Source organism: Eubalaena glacialis, chromosome 10 (genome assembly GCF_028564815.1).
Source record: "Eubalaena glacialis isolate mEubGla1 chromosome 10, mEubGla1.1.hap2.+ XY, whole genome shotgun sequence".
In the NCBI taxonomy this organism is placed as follows: Eukaryota; Metazoa; Chordata; class Mammalia; order Artiodactyla; family Balaenidae; genus Eubalaena; species Eubalaena glacialis.
The window spans coordinates 42,314,434-42,329,171 of record NC_083725.1 but is presented as its reverse complement, the minus strand read 5'-3'; the positions used below and the strand labels follow the sequence as shown (position 1 = coordinate 42,329,171).

The 14,738-nt window shown below is 36.0% G+C and overlaps 1 protein-coding gene across 12 annotated transcripts in view; it reads left to right on the top strand.

Annotated features, from left to right (window-relative positions):
* The window catches only part of YAP1 (Yes1 associated transcriptional regulator), a 104,118-nt gene that overhangs the window by 47,792 nt on the left and 41,588 nt on the right, over positions 1-14,738 (top strand). For all 12 annotated transcript variants that reach the window (XM_061204027.1, XM_061204025.1, XM_061204026.1 and 9 more), the window contains exon 3: positions 1,798-1,913. In XM_061204027.1, coding sequence (XP_061060010.1) covers positions 1,798-1,913 — 116 coding nt within the window. The remainder of the gene's footprint in view (positions 1-1,797; positions 1,914-14,738) is intronic.

Here is a 14,738-nt window from a genome sequence, read left to right as displayed (position 1 = left end):
CTTTTAGAATGAGGTGTTTAGATAGCCAGACTTGAACAAGGTTTTGCCTGTATTGTCTAGACCTGAGCAGTGCTAGTGCAACTGCTAAAAAGCATATATGACTGGTAAAGAAGTGCTGATAAGGTGATATTTGAGAGACTATATACTCTACTAAATAAATATTCTCTCTTAGCATTTTTAGTTGGTCTGTAATAGCCTTCAATTGTCAGGTAGTACCATTGTCATTCACAAGTGTACAAATCTTCCACATTTTTTACCCCCCTGTTTTCATCTTCTTTCTGCTTGCTTAGGAAAAAGAATTCTCCCATCTCCAGTAGATAATATTTAAGGTCCATTCTAGCCAGAGTCTAAGATCCTTTTTTACTGTGTTATTGATATGATAACATTATTGATGAGAGAGCATTCTGGTTCCATTTCAGGAAAATTAACGACAGGATGTCATTTCCTTTACTATTTACATGGGTATTTATCATGGGATGATTCAGGAAGAGAGAAATCAGATTTGAAATTTAAACAGCCATAGAGAAAATGATTTGAGGCTTTTTTTTTTAATAACTTATTTCTAATGCCCTCCCTCCCCCATTTCAAAGATAATGAGTTCATGATTGTCTTTCTAGGTTTTCCTATTATTATACAGTTCTGTAATTTTGCCATCGAAACACTTAAAACATTTTGATGTCTATCCTTCCCATATGTTTTCAGTACACACATGTTTAAACAATTAGCCTCAGTTGTTTTACAATCTACTTTAAAAAGCTGTATTATGAATATTTTCTATGCTATTAAATATTATTCTAAAATATTTTCAATAGCTGCAATATAGTACATTATATGTAACAAGATTTAATTAGTCCCTCTCGTTAGATGTTGTTATCTGCTTTTAGATTTTTGCTTTTATTAATTATACAGAAGAGAACTTTGCATAAATCTTTGAGTACTTCCCTGGCTATTTCTTCAAGATAAATTTTCAGGTGGTTTCATGGGTGTAATATTTTTAGTTTTTGTTTCAGCGAAACAATTACTCTTTGCTGGAAGAAGAAAACTATATTTTTTGAATGCTCATATGCCAAATACTGTGCAAGATGCCTTGTAGTCTCATATTTCATATAATTTTTAGCTGTTTTCACCCCCAGTTTTATAGATGAAGACATCTATATGCATATGTGTAAGATATTTTGCAGTACGTTAACAGTATGTAGAAAATGTTTAAATGTTTTGTTTAGCAAATAACAAAGGCCTTCAACAGTCACAGGAAACAATCAAAACTTAAAGTTTGTAATTCTGTTTTGGCTTTGGAGTATGTACTATAATAAGACTTCATCTTTTCATGTTTTATTTGTTCAGTGTAAAGGGTTTTAGGTCTTAAAATTATATGTTAATTGGCATTTATAGCTCTAGGAGGAAAAAAGTGGGTGATTCCCTTATGAATCTTGGGTTTTGCTCATATGACTACTGTTATAGACGATTAATTTATAAATCACATTTTATCTTTAAATTAGAAGCAGATAATAATTGTCTGCTAGGTGAAAATGATTTCCCTTCACTTAAAACTCCAGACATAACTTTTTCAAATTTTGCACTTGCAAGATCTAAGAGGGGAAAGTTCAGTGATATAAGGATGAAAAAAGGTTGCAGAGGAAGGGTGAGAGCAGTGAGGTGACAAGACTGTATACTTTTACAGAGCTAATTTAGAATCCTTTGCCTACTACTTCATAGAGCTACCCTATTTTGATAAGTGAGGTGGTTGTTTTTAGGGCCTCGTGTTTGTTATCTAATGCAGTGGATGTTTTGTCTCAGTCACATAGATCAAACAACAACGTGGCAGGACCCCAGGAAGGCCATGCTCTCCCAGATGAACGTTACATCCCCTACCACTCCACCAGTGCAGCAGAACATGATGAATTCGGCCTCAGGTGAGTGAAATGCTGTAATTAGAGCACACCAAGTCATGCTCGTGCACTGGTAAAACTTTCTGTGGGAAATAGTAGTTATTCTTTTAAGGAAACTGGAGCATGGGTGATGGTTATTTTCTATCCACTTTCATAAGGGAAACTTATTTCAAATAACCTGCTGAAAGCCAACAGATTTTAAAGTTTCAGTTCTGAAGTGAATATCTCAAATTCCTAGTTGGGTTAACTTTGACATGCTTGTGTTTTATTGTGCCGCTTTCTTGTGTCTCTTAGAGTTGAAGTTTCCCTCTTCCTTTTGTGGTTTGGATGGGAAGCCAAGCTGTGGTGTTCTTAACTCACCTCTTAAAGTGGATGTTTGTTCTACCTTGAGAATAACTGGAAGGTAGCAACTTATAAACCCCAAAGCATCTTTCTTAGGGCTGGTACATGTTATTTAACACATTTCCACCTTTTTCACAGAAGATAAACCTGAGTATAAATTTTTTTTCTGTTTCCTATTTGGCAGTTTACTTAAATCTGCTGTTTTTCTCATCTATATAATGGGGAGTGGTCATGCCCCTTATTATAGAGAGGAAGATATTAAAGGAAATCATATAATACGTATAAAGCTTTTATATTACAGTTCTAGTACGGAGTAGATACTAAGTAAATGTTTAGTTCCTTCTTCCCTATGTCAGTTAGATATTGTCTGGCTTTTACATGGGCCCAAGGCCATAGCTACCCATTATGCATCTTTATGCATATTAGGAAAAGGTACCCCTTTCTCTGGGAAGATGCAACCCTATGCCTGGCATCAGGGATTGGAGCATTTGGGCTGGATTTCTGACCATTCCCCTCCCCCCACCCCAAACACACACAAACACACTTTATCCCCTTTGCTGAGTGTCCTGGGTCAGGGCACAGATGGCAACTGTAATTGGCAACCCTAGTGGCCTTAATGGCTTCCTCCTTCACAGCCCATCCATCTTCTATACCCAACAAACTGATCAACATGATACTATTGGAAGCTGCACTATAGATTTTCTTAAACAGCAGCCTTTGGAAAGGGACTGGTAGAGTTGGAGAGGGTGGTACAATTCATTGTCAAAAGGATTCCTTGACCAGGAAAGGTCACAAAATTTGAAATGTCCTTCTGCCCCTAAAGATGATGACAATGTGTTAGAATGTTTTTGCTGTTCCATTAACTCTATGTTCTTGCCTTTGGTGGGTTGAACACTTGAAAGGATTCAAGAAAATGAAAGTCAAGGCAAGATTCGTGACTGACTCTTGAAGAGTTTATATAATCTTCCATTTTATCTTCCATTTTAGCTAATTTTAATATCAGTACATTTACTTATCCTCAGAACCTGTTTTATATGTGACACTTGAGTTAAAATTTTTTCAAAAGCAAAAAATTATGCAAGTATTTATTGACTGATATTTTTACTTGACAACCATTTTTTTAATTATCAAATTTCCAAATAAAAGTTCTGAAAGCTGCTTCGTATTTATAATCTGAAGAAGATGATGCACATTTTTCATTTTGTCATAATCCATCAAAAACTATACCTGGGAAATTAGTAACAAATAACTCATTAATTTAAATTTTATTTTGAAAGATTAGGCATTTTGCATCTATAAGGTTGATAATGGTTCTTTTAGAGCATTGGTTTATGTTTTTCCTATTAAATTTTCTGATAGTAATGGTCTAAGGAAATGGGGAGAATTTGTGTTCAGATTTATGTTTAAAACCAAAAGTATATATCAAATTGGTTTTAATGGATTTTAGAATATTTGTGTATCTTTTATTTCAGCTCTGTGTTTTGTAAAATATGAAATGTGTTTTTATATACTGCATATAAATTAATAGACATGCTTACTGCTGTATATTAATTAAAGAGGTGACTGGCAGGAACAGTTTGAGTAAAGTGGCAAGAAGCACGATTGTAGTGGGTGGGTGGCGGGGGGGTGTGGGGGCGGCATTGTATGAAGAGAGGCTGAGACAGAGAGAGTTGGAGGGAGGACTTGAAATGGGAAAAGCCACCCCCAAAGAGACTTGAGCATGTTTAAATGATAGTAGAAGGTATTAAATAATAATAGGAAGCCCTGTTTATATGTCAGGCTTCCTGATGAGGTCATTTTGTACAATCTCATTTAATTCTCATAATGGTCATTTAAGTTAGGTGCTGTTATTAGTCTCACTTCACATCTGAGAAACATTGAGTGACTATTTAAAAACAAATAGAAGACTTCTACGTGGTGTTGAAATGCTTGGGAATGAATGTCATGGGAACTATAATCTTGATAACCTCATGTTCACATAAAGTTATAGCCATAATGTCATTTTAATAAGGGTTCAACCCAGGGTCTTCTCTTTATCCATCTGGAACAAACCCGTGGAGTTTGGCGGCTGTGCATTCTCCACTGAGGTTACACAGCATGATTTCTCAAATAGCTTTAAGAGAAAATGATCTTATCTCTCAGTCAGGGATTTCTCCTTGAGAAAAGCAGCAAAATTGATGCTCCTCTGTGCTTGGAAAATAATCTTCTGAGTTTTTAGAGCCTGGAGCCAGTGAGCAAGAATTGTGAGGGTATTTAAATAAATTTCCAGGGTATTTACTATAACAAAGCAGCAAGCCTGTTTCCAGTTAAGCAGGGTATCTACAGACAATTTTCACCCTAAAGGGAATGCCTTCTGAACCTGGTAATCTGAAGCCTTTAGATAAAAGAGGAAGCTATACAGCTCTTTTGAAGCACTTTACTGGGTTAAATCAAGCTAAATGCAGCTTGATTTACATTTTTATCATTAATTATTTTAACAAGAACTTTCTAGTGTTAGTCTTTTTTTTAATTAATTAATTAATTAATTTATTTATTTATTTTTGGTTGTGTTGGGTCTTCGTTTCTGTGCGAGGGCTTTCTCTAGCTGCGGCGAGCGGGGGTTACTCTTCATTGCGGTGCGCGGGCCTCTATCACGGCCTCTCTTGTTGCGGAGCACAGGCTCCAGACGCGCAGGCTCAGTAGTTGTGGCTCACAGGCCCAATTGCTCCGCGGCATGTGGGATCTTCCCAGACCAGGGCTCGAACCCGTGTCCCCTGCATTGGCAGGCAGACTCTCAACCACTGCGCCACCAGGGAAGCCCCCTGTTAGTCTTTTTAAAAAACTTTCCTCATTCAAATATTTGAGTCCAGCTTTGTGTTCTGTTCTAATTTCTAATCAGGCCACTTTCCTTTAAAATACTGTATTTTCTCTAGACTCTCCAGTTTTCTGCCTAATTTTTAATGGAACTGAATAATATTTTAAGATTTCCTCCAGTTCTGAGATTTTATGAAATCCAATTTCTTTCACTCAAATTTGGTTTAGCAAAAATGATTAGTTTACCTTTGCTTTTTATAAGTCCATTTTCAAAATATGAGGTTGAAATGATGAATTTCATTGCTAGACTGGAGATGTGTGATTTGTAATTGGCCAAATTTCTAAATATATGTAATTGAGAAATCACTTAAAACAAAGCTGCACCTGGAAAGGGTTCCTTACTTGATCCTAGGAAGAAATTTATATTCTTTAACTGTCCATTTAATTGGCAAGACAGTGAACTTTGTGAAAGGAATTTGAAAAGTGAGGAAAAGAAAATTACAAAATAAAAGGAAATTTGCATAATTTAGTAAGACAATAGTTCTATTTTACTTTACATTAAAATATATAATAATATATACACATATAAAAGTATACACAAACCCTATTCTGTTAAATTACTTGATGATTGCCCTTTACAAGTTATATTAAAAATGTATTGTGCTTATAGCACATTAGTAGCCTTTTGATGCATGCTTGGAATCTATATAAAATAGTTCTTCTGCATACTAAGAGTTGGGTAAACAGTAGTGGTTTTTGTTTTAGACATTAGAAGATAAGGACTTGGGGAGAGAAAAGTGGTAATTCTCCTTTAACCAGCTCTATTTATATGAAGATGTTAAGTTTTTTATTAGTAGCTTGTTAACAGTGACCCACAAGATTGCTGAATCTTAAAGCAGCATTAAAGTCAAGAAAATATACTCTGTGATAATCCAAAATTACTTGGTGCCAAAGGACTGGTGACTGATTAGGACCATTAAAAATTGTGTAAACCTTGATTTAAATTATACAAAATCAATGAACCCAGTTGTCTGCTTTTTAAAAATTTACCTTTGATAACAATCCAAAGTCAGATGTCTTGTTACAGGTACATTTTAAGGGATTCATTACTTTCATGTTTTAAGTCTGGCATTTATTTTTGACTAATGCCCAAATCTACCAATGCAGCACTTTCTGATTTCCCCATTATGAAAACCTGCATGGAATTCCTAGGAAATATATCAAGATGGGTGGAGGAAATGCCCTCTTGATCATGGAAGGTGATGCATGTTGGAAGAATTTGCTAAGCACCTCCATTGCAGTGGGGAAAATATTCAGAAGCAAGCAGAGTGGGTAGTACAGAGCTTCCTTGATACTTGCCTACCGTATTACTTCTGCTTTGTGTAATCTGTGTCAGAGGACCAAAGACCAAATGGGAAAGAGAGATTGTTACCAAGGAAAATATGACATAGGACAGATGTGAAATGTGAAAATAACAGGTAGAAAGTTGATATGAGGTTTTTAACTTTAAAAAGCACAGAAGAGGTAAGGATGTATGGGAAGTTGCAAAGCTGACCACAGGTTTTAGGAGTTGATAATTACTACTTCATGTGCTGTAGTTCACAAACTTCTAAGTTCTACTTTTCACCTTTGGAGTGAACTGAGAAGGAATTTAGAATAGGGGTTAAGATCAAGGGCTCTGGGGTCAGGTGGACATGGGTTTGAATCCCAGCTCTGTCACTTAACTGACTATGAGATCTTGGATAAGTGAGTATATCTACCTGTGCCTCATTTCTTCACTTGGAAAATGGGGTGACAATAATAATAGTAACACTGAATTTATAGGGCTATTGTGAAGGTTAAATGACACAATCTATATAAAGTGATGGGTACATAGAAATTAGTATTAACAATATACGGTGCTTGGTATAATATATTGAATATATAAAAGTAAATGTGATCTGATATTTTACAGTGTAATCAGTTTACGTTACCTGGTAATTACTGTTACTTCATTTAAAATAAGTTTTTAAATCTGTTACCACACTATTTTGTAGCATTATGTTTATCTCTGTAAGCTTTTTATCATAAAATATGCATCATTGGTTGTTACGCAAGTCATGCGTTCTCTTCTGGCTTTTAGATTCACATAGATTCTCCAAGCGTGGGAGTGTTGATAAGAGTGTTAAATATAAATATGGTTTTCTTCTCATGGGTCAAACCTTTTCTGATTCTTAAAGTTTTTTATTATTGTAAGATGGAAATTGTTTGTCAATCTGAAATCATAATATATGGAACAACACTTAAGTATACCAAACAGGAATAAAACTGTAATAAAGCCCAAAGTCAAAGCAATGAATGAAGTATGAGACAGAGGCAGTGTACTTTATTACTCTCAATCTCTTATCCCAAATAATCTTTTTTAAACCAAAATTACTGCTTGCTTTTTTCTCATCTGCAAATTTTGGTAAATTAAGAAAAGATGGCCACAGGAAAAGGGAAAATAGTAAAAAGCAAAAGCATAATCCAAATGAATATAACTAATCCTTAAGAAACTCTGTTTGTTTTGTTTAGTTTGTATCTTGATTTATTTGTTGATTAAGTTCCTGAAAAAATGGTTAGTAATACGGAAACAAGAACCATTTTTCCTGTTTGAAAATATGGACCAGTCCATTTCATTTCAATTAAAAGTTATCAGTAAACAATATATAGGGATTATGAAGATAAAAATATTTATTTGTGAAATAGAAAAAATAATTCAATGAGAATGTCCAATCAAGTTGCAGATGACATAGCTTGCAATTATCATATCTTCAGTATATAGGAGTTCTTCTGAAGTTTTTGTTAAACCCCGTGATGCCCTACACATGACATTTTTAAATCTTGATGGCTTCATGACTTTGCTGCTTGATGAAACATGCCACTCGTGTCAGAGCAGCTAATGACCTCTATTTTACTCTGATGGCGAGAGCTTTTCGCTCCCTCTATACTGGGGATCAGTCTTTTTTTTTTTTTGGCTGTGTTGGATCTTCGTTGCTGCACACGGGCTTTTTCTAGTTGCGGCGAGCGGGGGCTGTTCTTCAGTTGCGGTGCGCAGCTTCTCATTGCGGTAGCTTCTCTTGTTGCGGAGCACGGGCTCTAGACGCATGGGCTTCAGTAGTTGCAGCACGCAGGCTCAGTAATTGTGGCTCGCGGGCTCTAGAGCGCAGGCTCAGTAGTTGTGGCGCACAGGCTTAGTTGTGACGTGGCATGTGGGATCTTCCTGGACCAGGGATCGAACCCGTGTCCCCTGCATTGGCAGGTGGACCCTTTACCACTGCGCCACCAGGAAAGTCCCCCTGGATCACTCTTGATATTAACTGATTCCAGTAGTGATTTTTAACTTAAAAGTATTTTCTAAATAATATTAAAACTCAGAATACCTGGGCAAGGCAGCAACATTTGGCAAATGGAACAATAGATGTTGGCTGATAAATTATCATTCTTTATTCTGATTCTACCCAGCTACACTTCTAAAGTGACTCCTAGAGCAAGACACCCCTCACCCCAAATATATCAGCAGAACTTTAAATTCAGTTATTCTGGAATCGAGGCATGTGTTTATATATTACTTAAGGTATTGGCATGTACGATATATAACTATTTTTAAAGTAGTACTCATTTCTTCATTCCTTTATTAAAGAAACCCAAAATAATCGTGTTGAAAAGTGGACATATAGTTACTTGGTTTTTCAGTACCTTCAGAACAGTATTTTTTATAGTGTTACATTTTCCTAAGATTGTGTCCATTTGAGAATTGTGATATCCCAAATAATTATCTAAATCTCAAGTGTGTTAAGCAGTACCGTATTCATACATTTAGTTATATGCCCTATTATTTCAGACAAGGTAATTCCTTTCTGTCTTTGCTTTACTTTAGGGGTTTTCTTCTAAAGCAAAGGGAGATATATAGAAACTCAAGATTGTTGATGTCCCTTGACCTGATCTTAGAGCATGAATAACAAATATTTTAAAAAATCTATTAGAAGTCTCTTAAGTAATCATTTGGGAAAGTAAAGTTCATTTGAATTCCGAAAGTTACTAAAATTTTATTGTAAATACTGAACCTAATGAAGAAGAAAAGGATATAAGCTTATTTCTGTTATTTTAACCAACAGACTAACTTAGAAGAGTAGGAGAATATTGTTAAAGAGTATAAGGAAAAAAATTTGATACGTATACTTGCCACCAGCTTTCTTAGTATAATGAGTTATTAGATAGTGGTGTTTAAAAATATAGGTGTCCATGTTCAGCTTTTCTCCAGTGATTATTTGTAGTGATTATTTGGAAACTTTGCTCAGCTTTGGAGTATAAAGGATGAGAAAGAGATTAAATTATTTACATTTAAGAACCAAATAAATGCCTGTTTTGTTTTTTCTCTTGATAAGTGTTGGAATATTATTTTTGTCTTTCCTACTGATTTCTAAATCCTTCTGGCTACTCTCTTGCTACAATAATTTTATGACTCATAAGAGGAATATTTGTGTGAAAGATTAAGATGCTAATTCTTTAAAAATGATATCCATAGACTACCATATATAGGCAGCATCAGTGAAATGAAAAAAATCCTGCAACAATAGAGTTTTCCAAAATAATATTTTCTTTTGATGTCAATAAGGTAAAGAGGTGATAAAACTTTAGGTTAAAATTTTACCAAAAGGTCATTGCTTTATTTGAACATGTCTGAAGTCTAAATGAACTTATAGAAAGCTAATCTTTTATAAATTTACATACTAAAACTCTATAAGCTATTAAGTTAAAATCTAAAACACTCAAGTTACGCTGAAGAAAATCTGAAGAGTTGCATATTAGAAAGTTCTCTGAACTTATACTTGGCCTTTTCCTCTAGGAAGTTCATCTAGCTATAACAGACAAAGAGACAGATGATTTTTAACAGTCTTATTATTCACCTTGAGACAATTGAATTGTTCTCTTTCCACATCATTCATTCAACAAATATCAAATGCTCTACTTTGTACTAGACATTGTAATGGCCACTCAGATTATGGAGTCAAGGTAAAACAGTTTTTTTCCCCATATAATTATAACAATAAATGTTATGGGAGACAGGCACCAAGTGCTGAGAAAGTGGAGGAGGAACAAGTGAATCAGTGGTCAGGAGGGTAGAGCAGACATCTTTAAGGAGCCAGAGGTTCGTTCATTCCCTCAACAAAAATTGAATATTTAATATGTGCAGGACACGATTCTAAATCATGAGAGTACAGAATAGAAACAAGTACACAATGTATCAGAGAGAAAAGAAAAGTAAACCAGTTAAGGGCCAGAGAGTGACTGACCGGGGGATGGAGGAGGGAAATGATCATTTTAGATAGTTTCTCCAGTGTAGGCCTCTATAATTGATGATTTTTGAGCAAAGATCTGAATGAACTGAGAGCCATGAAGATATCTGGGGAAAAGGGGAGGAATGTTCCATGCATAACACAACAGCTAATTCAGAGTTGCTGAGGCACATTTGAGGAACAGTAAGAAGGCCATTGCAACTGGAACAAAGTCACTGAAAGGTAGCACGGAAGCCCTATTATATAGGGACTTGTAGGTTTTGAACAGAGGAGTGATACGATCTGAGTAAGTTTTTTAAAAGTAGGGAGATTAGTTAGGGGGCAATTGCAATAACTCAGGGGAAACAGTGAACCAAGGTGGTGGAAGGGAAGTGGTGAGAAGTGGTTGAATTCAGAACCTGAATTTTAGTAGATGAGTGGGAGTTAAGTTTACGGAAGAAAAGGAAAGATAAAGGTAGCATTATGTGAGAGATTACTGAGCCTGACACCCCCAGCACCATATAAGTAGTGATGGAATGGTCGGGAGATGAGACTAAAGACATCTAAAGAAGGCCTTTGTGTGATCAACTAAGAAGTTTGAGCTTTATCCTGAAAAATTTGGGAGCCCATTAAAAATGACTCCTCTCTAGGGTTCTTCCCCTATCTAAGGGAATCCCTGTTTTTGTTATTCAGTCATTTCCTCTTTGAGATCCAGGTTTATTTTCTCATAAACCTATCTCAATATTATATACAAATTTTCATAAGTTAAATATATTGTTAGAACAAAATGGCAAAACTTCCAGGAAAGAGTAGGGAACGACTTTTTTTTATAAGTACCTACTATAAGCCTTTCCCTTTGTCAAGCACTTTCTCCTTCAATCCTTTCAACAATTAATTGAGAAGATCTTTATCTCCATTTTCTAGATAAAGAAAGTGAGCGTCAAGCAGATTAGTAACTTGCCCAAGGTTAGAAGGCTAATAATTATAAATATTGGATTCAGGATTTGAAACCAGGTCTGTCTGAATCTAAACCTTTCACAGTTTTCTTTAAAGTATGCTGTCTCTAGAGTTTAATTTAATTTCATTTATAATGCATCAAAGATGATTGGTTTTTGTTTTTTTAACCAAGTAACACATCAAATGGTACTTTTGCTATACTGGTAAAATTTGGGTTACTGGTAGGTAGTTCTATAAAAGAGTTTTAAAGTAAGCATTGTTAGCTTTCCGTATTCTAAATCAGTGGTTCTCAATTTGTAATGTGTAAAGGAATCGCCTGGGGATTTTTTTTCAATGCAGGTTCTGATTCCATAGGTCAGAGGTGGGACGTGAAATTCTGCATTTCTAACAGAGTTGCAGGAGGTGCTATAATGCTGGTTCATGGACTACACAGATAGAAGACTCTAGAATGGTAAACTTAAAACCATAGAAATGTTATTAAAGGTCCACTTTGTTATTCCTTCTTTTATTTTATTAATATTTCTATTTCCAGTTGGGAAAAAACCTTTACTAAGTGCCTAATACAAATGGATGACTCCACCATTTCATACGAGAGCTCATTTTAATATAAAAATGCTGCAAAATGTTACCAACTTATAAAAAAAAGTCTATCATCTATAAAAGCACAAACTAAGGATCGGAGAGACTGACTTGACCAAGATCAATCAATCATTCTTTTCACAGATAAGTTCTTAATCATTTCAGCTCAACAAACTTCGGTTGTATTTGGTGGTAGTGCTAAGCTCTACGGATACAAAGACCAAAAAAATCAAGGTGATTCCTTCAAGACTTAGAGCTTGATGGGGAGAAATGTCAGGATGTAGGCAAATGAGTAGAGTTCAGTGAGGCATCTGCTGAAACGGGACATGAGCACAGTGCTTGGGGACACAGTATATGCTAGTGAGTAGAATACAGATAAGTAGCATTGCCAGAATTCCAATCTAAGCCTGCAGATGTATGGGCCAGAGTTTCATCTTACACTGCGTTGTGATCTACAGGGGGTTTGGGCTCATCAGTATGTTCTAGTAGTTGGGCAGAAGAATCTTCTAGCTACTTATAAGACATAGGCGAACACCTGAACTTCAGGGGGAAAAAAAAGAAATGGCTTGGCTACCACTCTTGCATTTATTTGCCTGAAGCAGATTTTCATCAGTATATTTATAATCTTTTTAGTTTCCAGCTTCTAGGCCAGTACACAAAAATGACAAAGCCTGAGCTCATAACTTAGAGCTGCACGCTTTAAATCAGTTTTCACCCTGAGAATAAAACAGTTACTTTGGAAACCAGAAGAGAAATCATTTTTGTTACCAAACCTTGATTTTATAAACTGCTTTTTCTTCAACAAATGCATTTATACACACTTGTCCCGTGTTTTGCTTATTGAAGCCACAAAAAAAGTTAGTGACAGTGATATTATAGTGTTTATTATACATGACAACCTTTTCCATTGAGTCTACCTAAAAATGTTAGTAGTGCGGACAGAATTTTATTAAGGATTGTTTAGGACTTATGAGATCAAGCATATGAATTTCAGATGTTAATGTTTATGAAAGACTCCCTTGGAAACAAAACTGCAGAAGAGTCAGGGGTGCATATATTTTAGTTCTCAAATACTTTAAGAACCACACGTCTGCAAGATCAAAGAATCACAGTCTAACCTGGTGGTAGTTTCTGATGAATGATGCCATCCTTGTCCTGAGCAACCTTGCAAAATTGAACATACCCACTCAAAAAAAAAAAAAAAAAAAGGAAAACTCTTTTTCTGTATTCTAGGGCAGAATGAAAAATTCTGAATTAAACTCAGTGTAAAAGAACAAATACAAGACAATCTTCAGTGAGCATCCAGGAAATCAAAAACAAGTGCAATTTCAGTTCACAGGTGGGGAGGACTTTTACTAGTGGGATAGGAATTGAGAAAAGCTTTACAAAGATATAGCATGAAAATGGAGTAGAATTTCAGTGGGTAAAAATAGTGGAGGCTAGGAGGAGACAGGCTGGGGTGTGTGCATTGGGGATATATGTGGAGGTGAAAAGTGCATGACCCTGCTAAGTACTGAAAAGACAGGCCATGCAGCAGGACTAACTTTGAATGGATTACTAAATTACTAATGTGATAGGATCATCTTACCAAAGAGAGAGCACCTGGTGCAGTAGTAGAGGAAACTACTGTATATGTAAGCAAAGCCGTCTTGAGGAAGGGGCATTCACATTGGGGAGGGACGAGTAAGGCGTTAGCTAAGCAAGGAGGGCAGGGAGAAAGGTGCCTGCAGGGTGGTCCTGGAGAGAGGAGAGGAAGAAGAGTTTGAAGGACTGAAAGAAGACTGGGTGAGGAGGGGTATGAATGGTAGTGGTGATGCTTTCAGAACCTGTGCAGTGTGCTATGTAATGCCTGACAACAGAGGACCTTGAATAACCCAATTAAGATTTGAGAATTTTTCCTGTGGGCTTTAGGGAGCCCTGAGTCATAGAGCTACTTCCCCAGAGAAGGTGTGAGGCAAGATGCTCTTAAGGTACATACAATGTTTAATGTTGCAGTTGATCAAAACCAATTGGTAGCCTACTGCTAAAGTTTAGTCTTGGAAATACGAAAGTCTACATTAAAGTTTGATTTGAGGAACAGGGGCAATTGTATTTTAAAGTCAAGTCAACTCAAAATATGAGGACATGTTTTGTGAAGTGTTGGTGTCCAGTTGGTGGAGAAGAAAGACTAGTGTTGACCCTGTGAGAAGCATTAAAGATGTAGGAGCCATCTATATGAATATGACTGAAGCAATGGGATTTCATGAAAGTTCTAGGAAAAGAAATTTTAAAAAACACTACTTTTCATTAATGTTTGTCGTATTTGCAGTGTGGTACTTAAGAGCATGAGTTCTGGAGAGCTAGTACTATCTGGGTTTGAATCCAGGCTCTGCCAGTTACTAGTCTGGGCTAAGTGATCTGAGGCAACTTTTCTGTGCTTTAGTTTCCTCATCTGTAAAGTGGGAATAATAATAGGACCTATGCCATGGGACTGTTAAATGAGTTAATTTGCTTGCAAAAAACTTAGAACAATGCCTTACGTATAATAATACAGTTTGTGATTCATCATAAGTGTAAGAGACCAGAATTTCAAAACAAATTCATCAAAATTAGATTCCTTTGAAAGATGTATATGCATCTTCTTCTCCAGCTACTCCTCTTACATTCTAAGGAAACTACTTCTTGATAGCCCTGTACTTTGAACCACTCATAGGGGTGTGTTTAGTAAACTTTCAGTGTCCTGGGTGACTTCTTTATTCCTGAATTGTGGGGCAGGTGAGAGGGAGAGGTTGTTCATCTTACTTGTGGCATAATCAAGACTTTCTGGCTTGATTAGACATTGCGAATGGTTTGTTAGTCATTACTAATGCAAGGTCCTTAGGCAAGAGCAGGAAGTTGATGT